The sequence below is a fragment of the Schistocerca americana genome, chromosome X (genome assembly GCF_021461395.2).
Source record: "Schistocerca americana isolate TAMUIC-IGC-003095 chromosome X, iqSchAmer2.1, whole genome shotgun sequence".
NCBI lineage: Eukaryota > Metazoa > Arthropoda > Insecta > Orthoptera > Acrididae > Schistocerca > Schistocerca americana.
The window spans coordinates 804992035-805013927 of record NC_060130.1 but is presented as its reverse complement, the minus strand read 5'-3'; the positions used below and the strand labels follow the sequence as shown (position 1 = coordinate 805013927).

Here is a 21893-nt window from a genome sequence, read left to right as displayed (position 1 = left end):
CACAAAAACTCTGTATGTTACGGAAAAACCAATGACAGATTCGTGTTCATCAGGGAGAAATATAAAAGGATAACCTATTTTGGTGCTAGAAGATTTTACATAGTTGAATTTTGTAGAGCTCTGTAATACTATTACGATGTGCATTCCACCATGCCCTGTGCATTGGTTTATGGAATATGTTTTTACATGTAGATGTAGGCTGTTCACAGACAACGCCACTGACGATAAGGAGATAGCAGTGCTTGAAGGCAGTAGTGAACTGCAGAGGATCGCCAGTTGTACAGAGACTGGATGGAAGTAAATATAAAGAACTGCATGTATATAGGAGAAGGAATCCTTTACTGCACAGCTGCAATCTACATCTACATCTACATGGATACTCTGCAAATCACATGTAACTGCCTGGCAGAGGGTTCATCAGTTGGTCGACTGTAGCCTTGACGACGATTATGCCTGCCCTCACTTTTCAATTCTGCCAACATTGGGCTGCTGTCACTACCAAATGTCCCACAAATATGGATATTGCACAATTCGACCAGACGGCCAATCACAATGAGGCATTTTTCAAACTCTGTCATATACTAATAACGCTGTCTTGCACGAGTACATGGCGTCTCCATGCCATTCAGTGTTCACTATGCCTTTTGAGCACTACACTTTTTTTTTGAGCCAATGTATTTCCCGGGTCAGTTTTATTTCTCCAAAAACAGTATTGAAACGTTTTTTCTGATTTTGAATTTCTATGACATCTATGTTTTTTCTAGTATAATAATGACCGGTCGTTGATGAAGTTATTCTACTGGGTAATCGAATTTGGTGGTTGCTTGGTTCCAGTGCATTAATTGCTACTGCTTATTTATGCATGTTGCTCACAATCAAATGAAAATTACTCTTGTGTCCTCTAATCTGAGTATTGTTGTTTCTTTGTAACTCTTATTTACTCTTGTTCGTATGTGCAACGAATTCTGTACATTTGTGCCGTGACAAGCAGTGGGCTGGATCTTTTGCATTGTTGAAATTGTTGTGCACGCTTTTGTACACAACTGTAAGGAGAGGTGGGCTATAGAGTGGTGTGTCAACTGTCGTTGTACTAAAGCTGGACAGGAGCAGGAATGATTAACGAACGAGTTATCACAGTAAACAGAAAAAGTACTTGACAGGTATTTCTCCCTGTGCACAAAGACTTATTACAAACAATGCAGCAGGGAATAGAGTCCAGCTCTCAACGTCAATAAGAATGAGACTCCCTGAACTAAAGCATGAACAATGTGTCAGAGCGGCGACTAGGCGTAGCATCACATAGCGAAGTGGCTCCTAAGTGTTAGTGGGCCGTGTGGCTACCGATAGCCGCAGTATATTATGGCGGCAGAGTGTAATCGTAGTCCTGGGTGGCTGGAGGCGTGACTCAATGGGCCCACACGCCCTCTATCGACATCTGACGGAATCTTGCAATTCCGTTGCCAACTTCGATGCCTGTGGGGTGGTACCGATACGCGATACCTCATAAATATTCACTCATTGTCCTAGTCGGCTTAAACACTATATCAGTACTGTCTTCCAGCACTCTGCTGGTATTATGTGTGCTCTTTTTATCTCTTTGTCAGAGTTGCCATATCTTCTGAAAGTAATTCATAAATAATCAAATCTTCATTTTAGTACCGTGGTCCACATGTTTCTTTAGTCCAGTTACCAGTGTCTTAATTACTCTTCTTCTCTGCTCGGTGCGGTGATTGGATTTTTTTATGAAGCTGTCTCTTTGTGTAAATGGACTTCTTGTAGACTTCCCGCCCGAAAGATGTCAATTGTTCCAAAAATAAATTTCACTTTCTTTCTGACGGCCGTTGTGACCGAGCGATTCTAGCCGCTTCAGTCCGGAGCCGCGCTACTGCTATGGTCGCAGGTTCGAATCCTGCCTTGGGCATGGATGTGTGTGATGTCCTTAGGTTAGTTAGTTTTAAGTAGTTCCAAGTCTAAGGGACTGATGACCTCAGATGTTAAGTCCCATAGTGCTCAGAGCCATTGCTCGAATCCTGCCTTGGGCATGGATGTGTGTGATGTCCTTTGGTTAGTTAGTATGAAGTAGTTCCAAGTCTAAGGGACTGATGACCTCAGATGTTAAGTCCCATAGTGCTCAGAGCCATTGCTGAACCTTCTTTCTCTTTTTCCACTGTGTTTATATTAGGATTAATATAATGCAGAAAACTCTGCTCCAGTTCGATCAGCGTCATGCAAATGCTCGATTATTGCTCTCTGAGGCATAATTATCAAAAATATACAGGATACTTATTTTTATCCTGTTTCATTCTGCTGATCACAGGGGCATGTAGTTATCCAAGGAAATGAGCAGTTGTGTATGGCAGCAGAAAAGATCGTCAAAGAACGCAATGCGACACAATATGCCATTCCTTGCAGGCTGTCATTAAACAGTACGGTGAAAGAGCTGTTTAACTATGGGTCGACGAGGGGCCGATGGTCTAGGAGAATATGCTGTGGTAGGTGAAACTAATTGGAAAAGCAGACTTAAGTAGGAACCTGTCCTGTATATTAGATAACGATAAGTATGGCCGAACTTTTAGATTCTTTGTTTCCTGGAGACTTCTGTTTAAAAATTAAGTGACAAGAGTGATGGGGCACCTCCTAATACCGTGTCGAACCTCCTTTTGCCCGGCGTAGTGCAGCGGCTCGACGTGCCATGGACTCATCAACTCGTTGGAAATCCCCTGCAGAAATATTGAGCCATGCTGCCTCTATAGACCTCCATAATAATTGCAAAAGTGTTGCCGGTGGAGGATTTTGTGTACGAACTGACCTCCCGTTTATGCCCCACAAATGTTCGATGGAATTCATGGCTGGCTATCTGGGTGACCAAATTATTCGCCCCCTTTATCCAGAATGTTTTCCAAACCATTCGCGAACAATTGTGACCCAGTGACATGTTTTGGAACATGAAGCCCGTGAACGGCTGCAGATGGTTCCAAGTAGCCGATCATAACCATATCCACTCAATGAACGGTTCAGATCGACCAGAGGACCCAGTCCACTCCATGTAAACACAGCCCAAACCATTAAGGAGCCACAATCAGCTTGCACAGTGCCTTGTTGACAACTTGGGTCCATGGTTTCGCTGGACCTGCGCAACAAAAAATGGTTCAAATGGCTCTAATCACTAGGGGACTTAACATCAGAGATCACTAGTCCCCTAGAACTACTTAAACGTGACTAACCTAAGGACATCTCACACATCCATGCCCGAGGCAGGATTCTAACCTGCGACCGTAGCAGCAGCGCAGTTCCGGACTGAAGCGCCTAGAACCGCTCGGTCACAGCGGCCGCCATCTGCGCAACACTCGAACCCTACCATCACCTCTTGCCAACTGAAATTGGGACTCATCCGACTAGGCGACGGTTTTCCAGTCGTCTAGGGTCCGATCGATATGGTCACGAGTCCAGGAGAGGCGCTGCGAGCGATGTCGTGCTTTTAGCAAAGGCACTAATCTCGGTCGTCTGATGCCATAGACCAATGACGACAGATTTAGTCGCACCGTCCTAAAGGATACTTTCATCGTACGTTCAAAAATTGGTTCAAATGGCTCTGAGCACTATGGGACTTAACATCTGAGGTCATCAGTCCCCTAGAACTTAGAACTACTTAAACCTAACTAACCTAAGGACATCACACACATCCATGCCCGAGGCAGGATTCGAACCTGCGACCGTAGCGGTCGCGCGGTTCCAGACTGTAGCGCCTAGAACCGCTCGGCCACTCGGCCGGCGTCGTACGTATCACATTGATTTCTGTGGTTCTTTCACACAGTGTTGCTTACACGTAAGCAGTGAAAACTCTACACAAACATCGCTGTTCTCCGTCGTTAACTGATGCTCGTCGGCCACTGTGATCTCCGTGGTGAGAGGTAATGCCTGAAATTTGGTGTCCTCGACACACTCATTACACTGTCGATCTCGGAATATTAAAATCCCAAAGGATTTTCGAAATAGAATATCACCTACGTCTAGCTCCGACAACCATTTCGCGTTCGTAGTCTGTTAATTACCCTCGTGCGGCCATAATCACTGGAAACCCTTCCACATAAATCACCTGGGTGCAAATGACAGCTCCGTCAATGCACTGCCCTTTTATACCTTGTGTACTCCATACTACAGCCATCTAGTGGTGAGTTCCTACGGGACCAGACTGCTGAGGTCATCGGTCCCTAGGCTTACACACTACTTAATCCAACTTTAAATTAACTTACGCGAAGGACAACACACACACTCATGCCCGAGAGAGGAGTCGAACCTCCGACGGGGGAAGACGTGCGAACCATGGCACGGCTACCACACGCAGCACAGTCATCTGTATATATGCATATCGTTATCCCTCGACTTTTGTCACCTCAGTGTTAACTGTCAGGCTAGGGTTTTTAGAGTTTAGCAGAGCAAGTGACTCAACCTTTTCGTTCTTCTTCTGTATTACACTAGATCTTCACCGACTGATTTTCTAGTTTTTATTAATCGCGAAAGCGTTACGGAGATGATACATAAACTCCAGTGGAAGACTCTGCAGGAGAGACGCTCAGTAGCTCGGTACGGGCTTTTGTTGTTTCGAGAACATACCTTCACCGAGGAGTCAAGCAGTATATTGCTCCCTCCTACGTATATCTCGCGAAGAGACCATGAGGATAAAATCAGAGAGATTAGAGCCCACACAGAGGCGTACCGACAATCTTTCTTTCCACGAACAATACGAGACTGGAATAGAAGGGAGAACCGATAGAGGTACTCAAGGTACCCTCCGCCACACACCGTCAGGTGGCTTGCGGAGTATGGATGTAGATGTAGATGTAGAACTGTCAAAGGCAGCTGACAATATACGAAGGCGTTATGAAAAGTAATGCCTCAGAAATCCTTACGTAAAGACTCTGAAAGATTTTTAAATAAAACAAAGGTTATTAACGTTCTATATCTTTATTCTTCGTGTCTACATATTTGCAGCCCTCTGCAGCTAGAGGTCTCGGAATTGTAGCGTGTAACATGATGGTGTCTAATGTAACTATGTCGGTGCGTGAGAAACAGCATGCTGTAATCCAGTTTCGAATCCGAAGAGTTCGTCCACACATGGAGTACCCTCTTCTCCAGCATGACAATGTCAGACCACACACGAGCGCTGCGACATCTACAACAGTCTGACACCTTGGATTCACTGTCATCGATCACTCTCCACACAGTCCCAATTTGCCCCCTCCGATTTTCATCTGTTTACAAAACTTAAAGAACACCTTCGAGGACTTTACTTTGATAGTGATGAGGCGGTGTAAGCAGAGGTGAGATTGTGGCTCCGTCAACAATGCCAAACACTCTACAGTGATGGTATCAACAAAATGGTCTCTCATTGCGAGCAATGTGTTCGTCGCCAGTATGCCTATGTTGAGAAGTAAATATGTAGACATAAAGAATGTTAATAAAGTATGTTTTATTTAAAGAGATTTAAGAGTCTTCACATAAGAAGTTCAGAGGCATTCCTTTCCAGCACACTCTCTTACTTGTATGGGTGCCAGAGCCGCCTGCCAGCTTATCAAATCAGGATACTACGGCTATAAGCACAGGTATCAGACATTGTTCTGTCATTGAGGTTATTCACATATTGAAAACTCATATACTTTTCAAAACAATGATACGTCATACGAATTATGTATAGACGCTCATTGTACAACGTAATCTCGTCTCTCGTCATTTTGTTCTTGCAAAAACTGTGCCTTGTTGCTATAGCCATCTTCTCTGCTTTATACTGCTCGTTTTATTTCTTGATTATTAAGAATTCTTTTTTTTTCCTTTGCTGCGCGGGGTAGCTGCGCGGTCTCGGGCGCCTTGCCACGGTTCGCGCGGCTCCCCTCGTTGGAGGTTAGAGTCGTCCCTCGGGCATGGGTGTGTATATTGTCCTTGGCGTAAGTTAGTTTAAGTTAGATTAAGTAGTGTGTAAGCCTAGGGACCGATGACCTCAGCAGTTTGGTCCCATAGGAACTTACCACAAAATATTTTTCCTGCAGAACATCGTCCATTATTTTATGTTGCGGCCTCCTTCAGACGCCATGTTTTTGCTCTGTAAAACCTACGTAAGAAGCTGTTAAGTCCAAATAACGGAATAAAAATTTCTCGTTTCCCTTTTCTGAATGGAAGTTTAGACAAGCCGGCCGTTGTGACCGACTGGTTCTAGGCGCTTCAGTCCGGAACCGCGCTGCTGCTACGGTCGCAGGTTCGAATCCTGCCTCGGGCATGGATGTGTGTGATGTCCTTACGTTTGTTAGGTTTAAGTAGTTCTAAGTCTAGGGGAATGGTGACCTCAGATGTTAAGTGGTGGTGGTGGTGGTGGTTAGTGTTTAACGTCCCGTCGACAACGAGGTCATTAGAGACGGAGCGCAAGCTCGGGTTAGGGAAGGATGGGGAAGGAAATCGGCCGTGCCCTTTCAAAGGAACCATCCCGGCATTTGCCTGAAACGATTTAGGGAAATCACGGAAAACCTAAATCAGGATGGCTGGAGATGTTAAGTCTCATAGTGCTTAGAGCCATTTGAAGTCTAGACAACTATCAAATTTGACTTAAGGGATGTGAATATAAAAAAGTCAGTACAAAAACAGTGAATCGTTACCCCTATCAGAGCACAATCGTATAGTGGGCTGTACAACTTGGTTTCGAGCTACATCCCTTCGTGGCTGTCATCTTCATCGTTACGGAACGCATTTTCCAGTAGGAACATTTCCTAAATTACAAGCAAAAAAACACCGACGCAGCGCATTCCATTTAATGCTTTGACATCTAAATCTGCCAGTTACCGACTCTGTAGAACGCATGTGAGAAGCCATTGATCACTGATGAACTCCTCTAGGAAGTTAGGAAAAATTGGAAATTTGTGGTAAGTTCTATGGGACCAAACTGTTGAGGTCCTCGGTCCCTAGGCTTACACACTACTTAATCTAACTTAAACTAACTTACACTAAGGATAACACAAACACCCATGCCCAAGGGAGGACTCGAACCTCCGACGAGGAAGTAAGGAATTGAGCGCTATTTGTGTGGGTATATGCCCATAAGAATTGGTACACTGTGTCACATCGTGATCCCTGGTGGACTTCTTCCCTGCTGTCTCCTCTTACTCATTTCCTCGATTGTTCACACGCCTCAGCAATCAGTAGATTGATACATATGCATGAAGTAGCTACTTTCCAAAATTTTCTGATCCGAATAAGATGACATATATGAGACAATTTTGTAAATGATCTGTGGATGAATAAACAACTAACAGACCAAGGTAGTCAGCAAGAAAGTACTTTTTTTTTAATTGTTTGGCAGCATAGGAACCGAGAATACCGCAAACTATAAATGGTTGGGGTTGGGTTGTTTGGGGGAAGAGACCAAACAGCGAGGTCATGGGTCTCATCGGATTAGGGAAGGACGGGGAAGGAAGTCGGCCGCGCCCTTTCAAAGGAACCATCCCGGCATTTGCCTGGAGCGATTTAGGAAAATCACGGAAAACCTAAAGCAGGATGGTCGGACGCGGGATTGAACCGTCGTCCTCCAGAATGCGAGTCCAGTGTGCTAACCACAAACTATGAATGGTACGTAGATACGTAGATATATATGTTAGAGTACAAGCTCAAACTGTGATAGGACGTGGAAGGATATCGGTCACACTTTGGCAAAAAAAACACCTCGGCACTCGCCTCACCAATACAGGAAAATTATGGAGAATCGTAAACTGGCTGATCGGAGGGGGATTGAACTGCTTCCCTCTCGAACAGGTGTCCGTTGGGTTGCCATTACGCCACTTCGTTTGGTAAGATGCCTGGTCCAGCTTACACTGCCGGCTACATCCATAGATCAATAATGACAGGGAGTGGAGCGAGCATGGGACAGTATCTGCAAGGACAGCGTGTAACACCTATGTCCGCCTCACTACACAACAACAACATGCCTTATTTATAGCTGAACAAAGCTGTACAAAATACTGAAATTGTTGTCAGAGGCAATCTGTCGGTTAGTGTATGACCATATGATTACGGTCGTATGCGATGTACAGCACATATAATAATCAAAAGTATCAATGGAAATATACAAATACAGAAGGTGGACGAAAATACAAATGAAAGGAGGCGGGCCGATACTAGGAGGTATCCCATGACTTTTGTAACCTCAGTGTATTTGCCTAATACGTCGTAGAAACACCCGCCAGGATAACCGTGCGTATTAAAGCGCTGGGGAGATGCTTTGACCCCGGATCCAATCCGTCCGGCGGATTAACGACGAAGGAGCCTCGATGTTGTTTTTAGGCGGTTTCCCACAACCCAGTGGGTAAATACAGGGATGGTACACAAGTCCCGCCTCAGTTCCACGATTTGAAAACTTTCGCTCTCTTTCCCATGAATACAGTAACACTACACGCAGACAGTTCGTGTACACATATTTATTTCCGTGGAGCAAGGGGGGGACGAAAGGAAGGGTATCTGGCTATCTCTCAAGTTAACCATGCATTACAAACGTCTCGGAATGGATAAATACAGATTTTGTATGATTCTTCCATCAACATAGTGGCAAGTTACAGAAACAGCGATGGAGATGGATAGCAATCACGCACACTTCTCCCCAAAGTAGACCACAAAGGCTCAATAATATTGTCATTTGGTGACTATAGTGGCCAGGAGAGATGCGACAGTTCATCCTCGTACTCACAAAATTAGTTCTGCACGATGCGGGCTGTGTGAATAGAGGTCATGTCGTCTTAGAGCACAGCATCCCATGGGTTGGACTTACCAGGAAAGTACTTGGGCTCGAACAAACACAAATACACCAAAATCGTGTGAGAAATAATGTAAAGGTCTCTTATTGCACTAGTGATACTCCAGCATCTGCAGAACTCTGCGGCTTTGAACTTTTTCTTCGGAGGGCAGGTGGCGTGGCACGACACCATGGATTGTAGTTTTGTTTTCAGTCCGAAGTGATGGAGCCATGTTTCATCGCCTGTGACGACGTTCGACCAAAAATTATCACGATCAGCTGCGTAACGTGCAAGAAATCGCTATGTTCTTCTGTTAGGGGGCGAGGAGCCAAGTGGGCACACACTATTGAGTATCCTAACTGGTGGACACGTGTATCAGCACTACCAACAGAGACGACCGGTTGAGCAGCGAGGTGTTTCATTGTTATCCGTCGATCATCTCGAGTGAGAGTGTCCGCACATTTCAACGATGCAGGAGTCACAGCTGTGTGCGGCGGGCCGGCACGCAGGTGATCGGACAAGTTTGCTCGGCCTTGTTGCGATGATAACAGACGCCTCGCCCAACGACTCGCAGTGCTTTTGTTCACTGACATTCTGCAAGCTCTCGTAAATAAGTCATACTCTTGTTTTCCGCCGAAAGAAACTCAATGGCAGCTCTTTGTTTGGAACGCACCTCCGGTTCAGACGCCATTTGGAAAGCTACGTACAACGCCGCCATTTACTGGAACTTCATGAAACTATAGGAACTGAACCGGGAATATTTCACGATGTCCCACAAGAAATTCCACATTTTATCATCCAAAATTGGCGGGCAAAAGATGTGTTGCATTACGCATTGAACGCTCTTCATTTATTGACCGGTGGTGACAGTTGACGCTGCTTGCGGTTGCTACAAAAGACACAATGAAAGCTGTGATCTACATTAATATTATGGAGAACGACCTCCATCCTTTCATGGCCGTTGACTTCTTCATTACAAATGGCATTTCCCAGTCGGGTAGTTGTCAGTACCACAAGTAAAGAACCACGATGGAGCAGATTCAAACTGGTGTTTTGGCTTCTAAATGTGCCTGTTGTCGACTCTACTGAGCCCGTGTGGGAGGCCATTGATCAAAGATGAACTTCTCTCAACCGATAAATGAACGTAAGAAATTATGTGCTCTTCGTATTCAGCTATAAATAAGACATGTTGTTGTTGTGTAGTGAGGTGGACATAGGTGTTACATGCTGTCCTTGCAGATACTGTCCCAGGCTCGCTCCACTCCCTGTCATTATTGATCTATGGATGTAGCCGGCAGTGTAAGCTGGACCAGGCATCTTACCAAACGAAGTGGCGTAATGGCAACCCAACGGACACCTGTTCGAGAGGGAAGCAGTTCAATCCCCCTCCGATCAGCCAGTTTACGATTCTCCATAATTTTCCTGTATTGGTAAGGCGAGTGCCGGGGTGGTTTTTTTGCCAAAGTATGACCGATTTCCTTCCACGTCCTTTCACAGTTTGAGCTTGTACTCTAACATATATATCTACGTACCATTCATAGTTTGCGGTATTCTCGGTTCCTACGCTGCCAAACAATTAAAAAAAATACTTTCTTGCTGACTACCTTCGTTTGTTAGTTGTTTATTCATCCACTGAGCATTTACAAAATTGTCTCATATATGTCATCTTATTCGGAACAGAAAATTTTGAAAAGTAGCTAATTCATGCATACAGTAGTACTATCTCTTACTATATTCACCCGGTTTGCAACACTAATCACTAAGCACAGAAACATACAGTACATTACACTACACTACACACCACAGCACTGTGCGCTCACCCCCCCCCCCCCCCCCCCCACACACACACACACACCACTGGCATCAGGACGTTGACGATACTTCCACCATTCTGTTAAATTCTTCGTGGTGTCCCCATGGCCCGTCCGAAACAGTTGTGTGCCTCTTGTCAACAACTGGCCTTATTACCTGAATGGTTAACTGCGGTACAGTTCAACCCGAAAGTAGCTAGTTCATATCCTTCCGGTTGTGTGACACTTTCACTGCCGAGATTTAACTGGAAACGGAGCAAAAAGTGGTGTTTTACAGTTTTTTATTACCAGAATGGATGCTAAGTTCCATATCTTTCTGTTGTGTTTCATGTGTTTCAAGGGGTGGCCCTACTGACGTGAGGCGTCCATAGGCCGAGGACGCTAATGACGACACAACCACATTCTTGGTGCAGGTCGAGAGGAGTAGATTGTGTGCCACTGTATTCATGCGTTGTAGGAAACCTCCAAAAACTACATCCGGGTTCCCTCGTCGTTAATCCGCCAGGCGGAGTGGATCCGGAGTCTGCTGAGGTCCCCGCGCTTTAACACTCACGGCTATCCGTGCGGGTATCCCTACACCGTATTGGGCATGTACACTGTGGTGGCAAAAATCAAGGGATACATCTTAATATTGTGTCGGACATCCTTTTGCCAGGCGTAGTACAGCAACTCGAAGTGGAATGAAATCAACAATTCGTTGAAAGTCCCTTGCAGAAACATTGAGCCATTCTGCCTCTATAGCCGTCCATAATAGCGAAAGTGCTGCCGGAGTAGAATTTATGGAACGATGTCCCATAAATGACCTATGGGATTCATGTTGGTGATCTGGGCGGTCATATCATTCACTCGAATTGTCCACAATCATCTTCAAACCAATCGCGAAGGGTTATTGATTGTGAAGGTTCACAAACAATAACAAAATTCTGTACTTTACAACAGACGTCAGTGTCAGGCGTTTGTGCATTATACAAAATGATTTATCTAATTCGTTCACCATAACCATTTACAAATCTTATTTCCCTTTTCACCTTAATCAGTTTTAAGAAACTCGTCTCTAAACGGCGTACAGCCTCTCGTCATTGCTATATTAATTGTAGATATATCGGGTATCAACATCCCTGTCCAGAAGTGACTCTGGTAAATTCTGCTGTTAGTATAGTTGGTTCCAGAGACAAATTCAGTTGCATTTCACTCTTCGAAATTCGATAACTATACTGGGGTAAATTACAGTACTTACACTTAGGAGTTATCCGTTTCGGATATAAAACCGATTTCTATCTTATTCAGAATTTATTGTGAACAATTATTGAAATATAGCAAGACATGAAGTACCTCTAAATTAAATTTCTACGTGCATTTCCTTTTATTCCTGCAGATAGGGTTTACGAAAATATTTTTTGGCTTAGGACCCTTTAAACGCTCCATCATTTTAGTAGTAATCTATATCAGAGTTGAATAAACAGGAAATGTTCTTTTTAATTGCGTTTTTCATACATGTTAATTTCTTAAATTTCGGTTCATTCACTTCTCCCTGTGTTTTCTTCCATGGGAACAAATGGTTCAAATGGCTCTGAGCACTATAGGGCTTAACATCTGGGGTCATCAGTGCCCTGGAACTTAGAACTACTTAATCCTAACTAACCTAAGGACATCACACACATCCATGCCCGAGGTTAGATTCGAACCTGCGACCGTAGTGGTCGCGCGGTTCCAGACTGAAGCGCCTAGAACCGCTCGGCCACACCGTCCGGCTCCATGGGAACATTTCAGATCATTTATCAGTTAGAAACACCCAGTAACATGTTATCATTACCCTTACTCTTTACACTGATGTAATAATAACGTATGTGAAATAATACAACTGACGACAAAGATCCAAGACACACGTGATGAAAAGTAAGTCCTAATATGCCAATATGTCGGTTTCATTCGGTTTTGGAGCGAGTGACATTTCCACTGGTAGGCCTGTCCAGCCCTGCAGACACTGAAAGCGCTACAAAAACAAACTCGGCCACTGCGAGTGTCCCCGGGTGTTTCGTAAGCCTCCGCGGCCGTATTTCGTGCGATGCATCTTCAGAGGCCGTGACTCGGTCGTCTAGCCATCTGCGTGTTTATTACTCTACTCGCGATAAAAACAACACAAACGGACCGCACCAGCTGGTCGCGTCTCTTCCCAGGACTCAAAGCCTTTACGACCTGCGTATTCGCTCCTACAAAAGTGCCTGATTTGTTTACATTACCAGGCGAGCAGTGAGAAGTGTGCCGAGCTAACAGACTCGACCGTGAGATCTTCGGCACTTCAGAAACCGTTTGTGAACCTAGAGACCGTATCTGCTTCTTCCCATCGCACTTTCACAACGAGTACAGTGTGAAACACACTAAAACATTTTTCTATAGCGTTCGCCAATACTTCATGAAAGAACTCTCGTGCATCAGTCAGAAATGCGATGTTTTTCGTTGTGTAACTTACGACTTTATGAAGTTCGCTGTGGAACTAGCTTCTCAGATTCTGGCTCTAGTCCTCTGTTACTCGCCTTCCCCCCCCCCCCCCCCTGTCCTTAACCTGATAGGTGTCAACCGGAGAAGCAAACTGAAGACCTGGCCCGCGTGGCCACTCCACTGTGTTTAACCCGAAAGATAAGGAAGGCAGGTAAGAACAGTGTCAACTCCAGTATTCTTACAAGTGGGGCGCTGTCACAGGGTTGCCAGAAATGCGGAAACACTGAAAACACAACACATTACTACGCCTAACGCGGCGTAAAAGCCGTAGAGACAATATTTTTGTCAACTCCCCCTCCTACAGCGTCCAATCTGTCCCTTTGATGTGGTGTCCCCGTTCACCAGGCTACTATTCCAAGACTCACTCGATTTGATCAATGAGAAGTTTGACGGGCCTATCCTGGATCTTTTTAAGGATATTTTAACATAGACTGTCATCCTATGTGGACTCCAATTCTGTGAGCAGCCTGAAGGTGTGGCGATCGGTAGCCACTTGTCTCTGGTGGGGCTGAATCTGTTTATGGAGAAGTTCGAGAATGAGTCCCTTACAGCTGCCACCTACCAGCTGAAGTGTTTCTTCAGATATGTTACATCCACCAGACGACCGGATACAATGGAAAAGGAACAAGAAGAAGAGGCCAGGGAGGAAGATTTTTTATTGCATGGAGGGCCTATCTCTGCCAAGATCATCAGAATCATGCAAAAACATGAAACCAAAAGCGTGTTCTACCCACCCTACAAAATCACCAATGGTCAAGGATGATCTGGGTTGAAGAAAACCCGGCATTTACAACGCGCCTAGTGAGTACGGTATGTCTTATATCGACCAAACCACCAGAAGAGTGGACATAAGACGTGAAGAACACCAAAGACATCCGATGCTTGGGCTAGCCTCAAAATCAGCATTAGCAGAACACTGCCTGGAGCATGAACGCATCACGGATTACGATAAAATCAGGATGTCCCAGAAGCCTAGATTCCGAAATAGTGTCATCAATGAAAAAGTTCCCAACTCCAGTAATGAACCTCAGACAACTGCAAGTGTAAATGAAAGGATCATACCACACACACAGAGCACCTTGTGGTGGCCACCGCTGCAAAAGATAGCCACAGCGGGTGAGGACGAGATACGGAGCAACATCGACAACCTGAGACCTCAGGGACTCCACCTTAGGGAGAAGAACTCATACAGACCACCGGACGGCGGTCTCCGCCGCAGTAGGCTGTTTCAGTGGAAGTGGACCGAGTACGGAACACCAGGAGACGGTCGCCATTACGGGAGACAGCCGCCCTGGCCGCGGATGGAATAGGGAGCACCTGTAGCAGTGCGGATACGCGCCTTGTGGTCGCAGACCGAAGAGGGAATACCTGATCCGGAGCAGGCAACAGACAGTGTTCCAGGCACCGCCTAGGCATAAATATTGGACCCGGGCAGCCAGGCAGACAGATCAGGGAACATCTGATGAAGACATCGAGTTACGGTGTCGAAATATCGTGTAGTTAAGACTAGGAAAACCGGCAGAACACTTGATCTTAACGGTATGACAACAAATCACCAGGAAAGTCTAAGAGATTACAAGTAAAGGACTCCCTGCAACGGTCTGTGTCATCCCACAGCATCAGTCAGAGACTAGCAGCAGCAATACTAGGGAATTACTGTCCAGTGTTAAGATTGCCCTTAACACCACAACATTTGGAGTGGTGCCCCGACTGGGAAGCATAGACTGCTGATGAATGGCGTCGCATTGTACTTAGCGATGTATCATGGTTCTGCACTAACCTAGATGACAAGTGCTGGCAACCAAGAGCTAGGTCACATTCTTGTAATGTTTTGATGAGGCACGGTAGTGTTACTCATTGTGTCATGGTATGAGGAGTATGGTCAACGAATCGACGCACATGTGCGGCCGCACGTGCGTCATGATTCATACACTCGATCTCCCCCCCCCCCCCCCCCCCTGGGTCCCCTGGTCCCAAGGTCGTCTTCTCCCAGTGATGACAGGATACTCGTTACCAGGTATGTGAGGAGCTTCAGAGATGGTTTCTTCACTTCGGCTTCCAGCATCGTCCACATCAAGGTTATCAATTCCACTATGTGTTCCATTTTCAGAATTCTGCAAACAAATTATCAAACATTAACTCATCTACATCAGAATCGGAAACTGCACCTAGACAACCTCCACAATGTACACTACGAAATAGTGGGGTGTTTGCACAAAATGAGCACCAATAATTATATTTAGTTACAATGGGTGGTGCAAATACACCTTCCACAACTTCCAAAGGATTAACAACTAGTGATATGTTGTCGACACAAAACATTCTATAAATTAGATCTCTGGGTCGTACAGAAAGCATTTCATTTACACACCGCTCACAAAGATTTATTCTCCATCTTGAATTCTTCAAGTATGAATTATTGATCTTAATACAATAATACTTCACACTTATTTTGAAAACACTGTTAAAGAAATTGAAAGGCTCCGTATCATTCATTGCTAATACACATAATTCATTCCAAGGTTTCCTTTCTGAATTACGAAACTTTCTTCCAAACATAGAAGCTTCTATTACAATTTCTCGCAACATAGGTAAATTTTCTGAGTTATGAAAAATATAATCTGGTGATAAACGATAACGTGAAAGAATATAACTGATTTTTTCATTTCTAAAATATAAAATAATATCCTATTTCAACAGATCCGGAATATTTAAGTCAATTGAATGGAGAGCATTGTCCAGGTGTCCTATTATTATAAATCTGCTCAATTTGTACAAAGTAGAAACCATTTCGTAGTGTACTTCCGAAAAATTCACTAAGTGCAGCTTCGGCGAGGTCAGAGGTAGGCTCAGTGTTCAGTAAGTTGTCAGAAGACATGGTTACTAAGACCCTAACATACCCCATTATATAGTGCATGGCGCAAATGGCTGTGACCGATTACGCGCGATTTCTTTCTGTCGCCAACCTTTTGCTGGCGTGGGTGCTTGCCCAGATAGCCGGCTTGAAAAGCCAACTATCTCAGCACCACAGCCACACTCGAGTATGGCATCGGGTCACAGATGGTAGTAACTAAGGCAGCTCTGAAAGCACAACGATACATCGTGGACATCCTACATTCTCGTGTGTCACCTCTCATGCGACAGTATCCTGGTGCTATTTTTCAACAGGACAATGCTCATCCACACATGGTACATGTCGTTAAGAACTGTGAGCACAATGATGAGGTCTTCTTGTGGCCAGAAAGAGCCCAATGTGACCCAACAGAACATGAATGGTACCAGTTCAAACGTCAGCTCCGTCCTAATGCCAGTATCCAAGATTTCAAGTAGCAGTTACAATAGTTGTGGACCAATTTCACACATGGGTGCAACATCATACTCATAAGTGGGCTCATACTGCCAAGTTATTTGTAAATTTGAGTCAATTTTGTAATAACTGAAATAATATTACATACCCTCTCATCCCATGTAGTGTAATTTTGTTTCCTTCGCCCCCCCCCCTCCCCTCTTCTGGGTGCTTCTTTTTTTAATCACAGAGTGTATATTAATCAATATATACAACCTTACTTACAAAAAAATAGAGCATTAGTTAAAATTTTGCTTTTACATTTGATAGTGTACGGTAAATGAGTAAGTGAGAAATTCTATCTTGACTATTTGAAAGCAGCTGTGTTGTGCCATGGAGTACACAATTCAGCATTTGAGACAAGGGCACTGTGCTGCAGGCATGGAGCATGCGGTGCTGTTCACCATCTACGACGACATGGGCGACGAGCAGCTGAGTGTGTCGCTGGGCAACGATGTGACACTGCTCTACCAGGACGACGGTGCTGACGGCAGTAACAACTCCATCAGCTTCGGAGTCTCCACTGCCGATGGAGAGTAAGTATACTAAGTTTACTACGCTTGCCTACCATTAGTACTAAACTAGCGACCTAGTTCTCCTCTCAAACCCTTGGATCGATTTCAACCAAACTTGGCAAACAGCAGGCCTCACAAGTTCAAAAATGGCTCTGAGCACTATGGGACTTAACATCTATGGTCATTAGTCCCCTAGAACTTACAACTACTTAAACCTAACTAACCTACGGACATCACACAACACCCAGTCATCACGAGGCAGAGAAAATCCCTGACCCCGCCGGGAATCGAACCCGGGAACCCGGGTGCGGGAAGCGAGAACGCTACCGCACGACCACGAGCTGCGGAGCCTCACAAGTATCAGCACTGTGGGGTTCATATACTCCTAGCCCCAATAGTAGTGCAGACAGGGGAAAACAAAGGGTTTTGCTCAGTCTCTGGCATATAGGCTGCCCTGCGTGACAGGTATGTTATATAGAAACATATTTTGTTGGAATGGTTTCAGCATGCTTTGTATGGTGGCCTGTATGTCACTGGCAAATAAATAATTTTCAGGCCCCCTATGGGTAGCCTACCCTGCATGGCAGGACTGTTGTGGGGATAGTAGTGACCTGCTTTATGCTATGAATATGGGTGGGTACAAGTTGTGATGGACAGAGGAGGGAAATGACAGAGGGACAGGGAGGAGGAAATCTACAGAAAGAGGAGAGGAGGGGAAAATGCGTGAGGCATGTGGAAAGTGTAGAGGGGTAGTGGGCAGGTAAAACAGGAAGAGGGGGAGGTGGAGATGGAAAGAGAGAGGTAGAGGATATCATTAGAGACAGGAGGAGTAAGATATTGTCAGAGAGAGGGAGTGGAGGAAATGGACAAAGAGAGGGACAGGAAGTAGATGAAGAGAGAATGAGAATGAGGCACAGGAGATAGACAGAGAGAGGTCAGAGGATGATGTGGACAGTGGAATGAAGAAGTGGACACAGGGAGGAGAGGGATAAGGAGGTGTCTTATGAGTTAAACACATACATGAGCCAAGGGGAAAATGCTAAAAAAGACTACTGGACTGTTAATGACTGGAAATATGTTGCCTGGTCGTACAAGTCTCGTTTCATATTGTATCGATCGGATGAACGTATAGGGATATGGAGACAACATCATGAATCCATGGACCCTGCGTGTCAGCAAGAGACTGTTCAAGCTTGTGGAGGCTCTGTTATGGTTTGGAGCATGTGCAGTAGGATTGATATAGGCCTGCTGGTGTGTCTTGATATGACTCTGACAGGTGACAAGTACGTAAGCATCATGTCTGATCACCTGCATCCATTCATGTCCATTGTGCATCCCAATGGACCCGGACAATTCCAGCAGGACAATGCGACACCCCACACATTCAGAATTGCTACAAAGTGGTTCCAGGAACATTCTTCTGAGTTTAAACACTTCCGCTGGCCGCCAAACTCCCCAGACATGAACATTATTGAACGTATTTGGGATGCCTTGCAACGTATTGTTCAGAATCGATCTCCACCCCCTCGTAGTCTTACGGATTTATGGAGAGCCCTGCAGGATTCATGGTGTCAATTCCGTACCTGTAGTTGCCCAGGTATGTATTTATGTTTGAATTTATTCCGACTGCATTAGTCTATCCTCTCCTTCCCGCACTCTTTGCCCATATCCTCCTCCCCCTCTCTCTACCGTTCTCCCCCTCCCCCAAATCTGTATCCATCATCTCCTTCCCCCTCTCTGTCGATTTCTTCCTTCCCCTTCTCTCTCCATGTTGCCACCTCCACCCCTGTAGGGGGTTCCTGGTTCTTACCCCAACAGTATTTCTTCCGTGTACTAAGTAATATTTGTACAAAGTTTGTTTGAAATCGAGCCGTGGGTATAGAAGGAGCATTTTGCCCATGGCTTTGCCTGCATACTCACATGTCACATTTACTAAACATATATTTAAAATTTTCTACACATATTTGTTCACGTATTCCACCTACATCTTTAGCGAATTTCGCCCTGCAGTTTTGTTTTCATGCAGCTCAATGTTTGTGACATCATATCTTCAGAACTACGCGTCGCACAATGCCATAATTTTGCAGGTACGTCCAGTAGTACGTGTGAATACTATCTGCAAAATATATTGTAAGCAGAATTATTAGTGAAGAAGCAATAAATTAAAAGGTCATGCTTGGCGCAGCAGTTTTACTGCATGAACAGCGAAAATGTAGTAAGCGAAGAACTTTTTTCATCATTTTGTGGAAGGTAGAAGCGAGAAAAATTGTCGCAAAGATTCGAAAATTTGTGTAAAGTTCGTTTCAAGTCACTAAGTGCTCTCATTGTCAAATACTGGATGAACGTAGTATGGCCATCTGCACGTCGTGAGCTGAGATTCTTTTCCACCTGCACCCCCGCCCTTTGAGAGGTAGGTGTTTCTTACCTCCACAGTCGTTCTTTCTAGACAGTGAGTGATGTGTCTACCAAATTTTGTAAAATCAGTCCAGTGGTTTAAGAGGAGGTGGGAAACATACGTATACATGTACCTACATCCATTTTTTGTAATATGCATTGATTCTCTACTAGCTACTAAAAGGAATGTTAGTTAGGGGAACAAACGTTTAACACTACTTCAGAAGTTATTTAACCTTTAAATGGGATTTTTCCTCCGCTGTTTGGTTGAAATCGATGAGTGGTTTAAAGGAATGGTATGCAGACAGGCGACAGCCTCGTAATCGACACAACTTCCCATCTCAGAGCTTTGGGCGACTGTCAGCAGACGGAATCACAATGTAAAATATACAATTAAGGTTTGGCCATGGGTTACACGGTATTTTCGGATCAAGATATCTTACTTCTGTCGCACTCATCCAAGTGTCTCCAATAAACTATTTTTGTAATTATGGGTGTAGTCATACAAGTCTCGCATGTCTTTTTCAGTTTATTTCATTTATTGCACTTAACCTTTCGTAGATGGAAACGTCGCCTTATAAAGTGCGTTTCACCATCAGAACCAACGAAATGAAAAGGAGGTATAAAAATGGGAAGAGTGCAACTAACAAGTACCCGGTATATAAATTCTGAATCATTTACGAAAGCTTAAGCGCTGCAAATGGAGTAAACTTACAGAGACATCCAAAACCTGTATGACTACACTGTTAATTACACAAAGAAAGATTGGAGACACTTGGGTAAGAATGAGAGAAGTAAGTCACGGCCAGTCTTCACATATATTTTTTACAGTATAATTCCATTTGCTAACAGTCGGCCAAAGCTTTGAGAGGGAATTTGTATCGATTACATGGCTTTCGCCTGCCCGGATACGTTCCTGATATTGACGTACTGCAGGTTACGTAAAACGAGTCAGTACGGGCAGCTGAATCACCCAGTCTATATGTACAGGGTGGTCAGAAATATAGTCTGCAAAGCTTATATGTTTGTTGCAGGGTAGGTTGTGCTGAGAAATAATTGTTAAGAATAAAATTCGATACGTCTCGCTACTTCTGAGTTAATTAACATTAAAGTTAACCAATCAGGCCCTTGCGTGTGCAAATTCGAGCGCCCCGCCAGATATGGTGTCACCAAACGTATTCTTCGTTTGGTTTCCTTAAACCAAACAAAAGAGCGATACAAAAATTGGACAGTCCGCTATCATCTACGTTATGAGGACAACTATCGCTAATTTTATCTTGCGAGCCGCTTGAATCTGCACCCGCAACGGCCTGATTGGCTAACTTCAGTGCTAGTTAACTCGGAAACGGAGCACCGTATCGAGTTTTTTAACGATTATTTCTCGGTCCAACCGCCACTGCAACAGCCTTACAAGCTTTTCAGACTGTTTGTGACTACACTGTACATATACTCTCATTTTCATACACTGGATGAATGTAGTCTGACTATTTGCATGTCGTGAGTTACGCTTCGTTTTCACACCCACCCCCATCCCTTTGAGAGAAAGGTGCATTTCGTCTGGTGTATCGTCAGATAATTACAACTTCGTTTTTGTAGTATGTAGCTGGAATCAGCCCATCGTGTCCTTCATACGACGCCCAATATCGATGAAAAGAGTCGGTTTGTTTGCCTTTAGAAGCAACATTATTTTTAAAAGCGGAATTTTACGTGCCCGTACAATTGAGCTCTCCCAAATTAGTCTAGTGCGATATTCGTTTCATCGATACGCATTAACAGGGACAGTGGTCCAAGAAGAATAACCAGTACCGCAATGTCCCGCAGTGACTGTTACCCGCCATGCAGCAATACTGCTCGATCGTAGCTGGAGTACTAGTTATTCTTCGTGTTTTACTTCCGTATTAATACATCTCGATAGGGCAAATGTTGCCCTAGACTAATATCTGACAGCTGTATCAAACAGGTACATCCGCTTTAAAAATAATTTGTCTGTAATGGGAATCAAAACAGCAAATTGACGCTTTCCGTCGGCACTTGATATCACATGAAAGACGTGATGAATAGTGATAAAATGCACCTGACAACTCTTAGGAGGGACAATCGATACTTTATTTTAGAGAAAATCAGCAAGTTCGTTAAAAATCGTTCTTTATGTTTGATAGTGTGTCATAAATGAATAAATACGAAATTATTCCTTGAATGTTAGAAAGCGGCAGTGATGTATCGCGGAGCACACAGTACCCTAGAGCATATATACAGGGTGGTCCAAAAGTCATTACCCATCGTAACTCACTGATAACATTAAGGTAATCATTTTTGATATAGAAACTACAGAGTGCACTGCCATAATTTTTTTTTTTTTGCCAGATACGAGGGGCGTTTGAAAAGTCCATGCAAAGTCCGAGAGATGGCACCACCGGCGCGTATCGAGATCATGTTTAGTTAGTAGCATCTTTGGAAAGAACGCACACCAAGTTTCAGACATATTGGTCTATTTCTTTGTGTTTGGCATTCGCGTGATTCAAGGTAGTCGAGTGATTGTCAAAAAATGGACGAAAAAGAA

General features: G+C 44.4%; 1 protein-coding gene across 1 annotated transcript in view; it reads left to right on the top strand.

Annotated features, from left to right (window-relative positions):
• The window catches only part of LOC124556687 (collagen alpha-1(XI) chain-like), a 560578-nt gene that overhangs the window by 264738 nt on the left and 273947 nt on the right, over positions 1-21893 (top strand). Inside the window, exon 3 of the mRNA XM_047130656.1 lies at positions 16804-16960. Coding sequence (XP_046986612.1) covers positions 16804-16960 — 157 coding nt within the window. The remainder of the gene's footprint in view (positions 1-16803; positions 16961-21893) is intronic.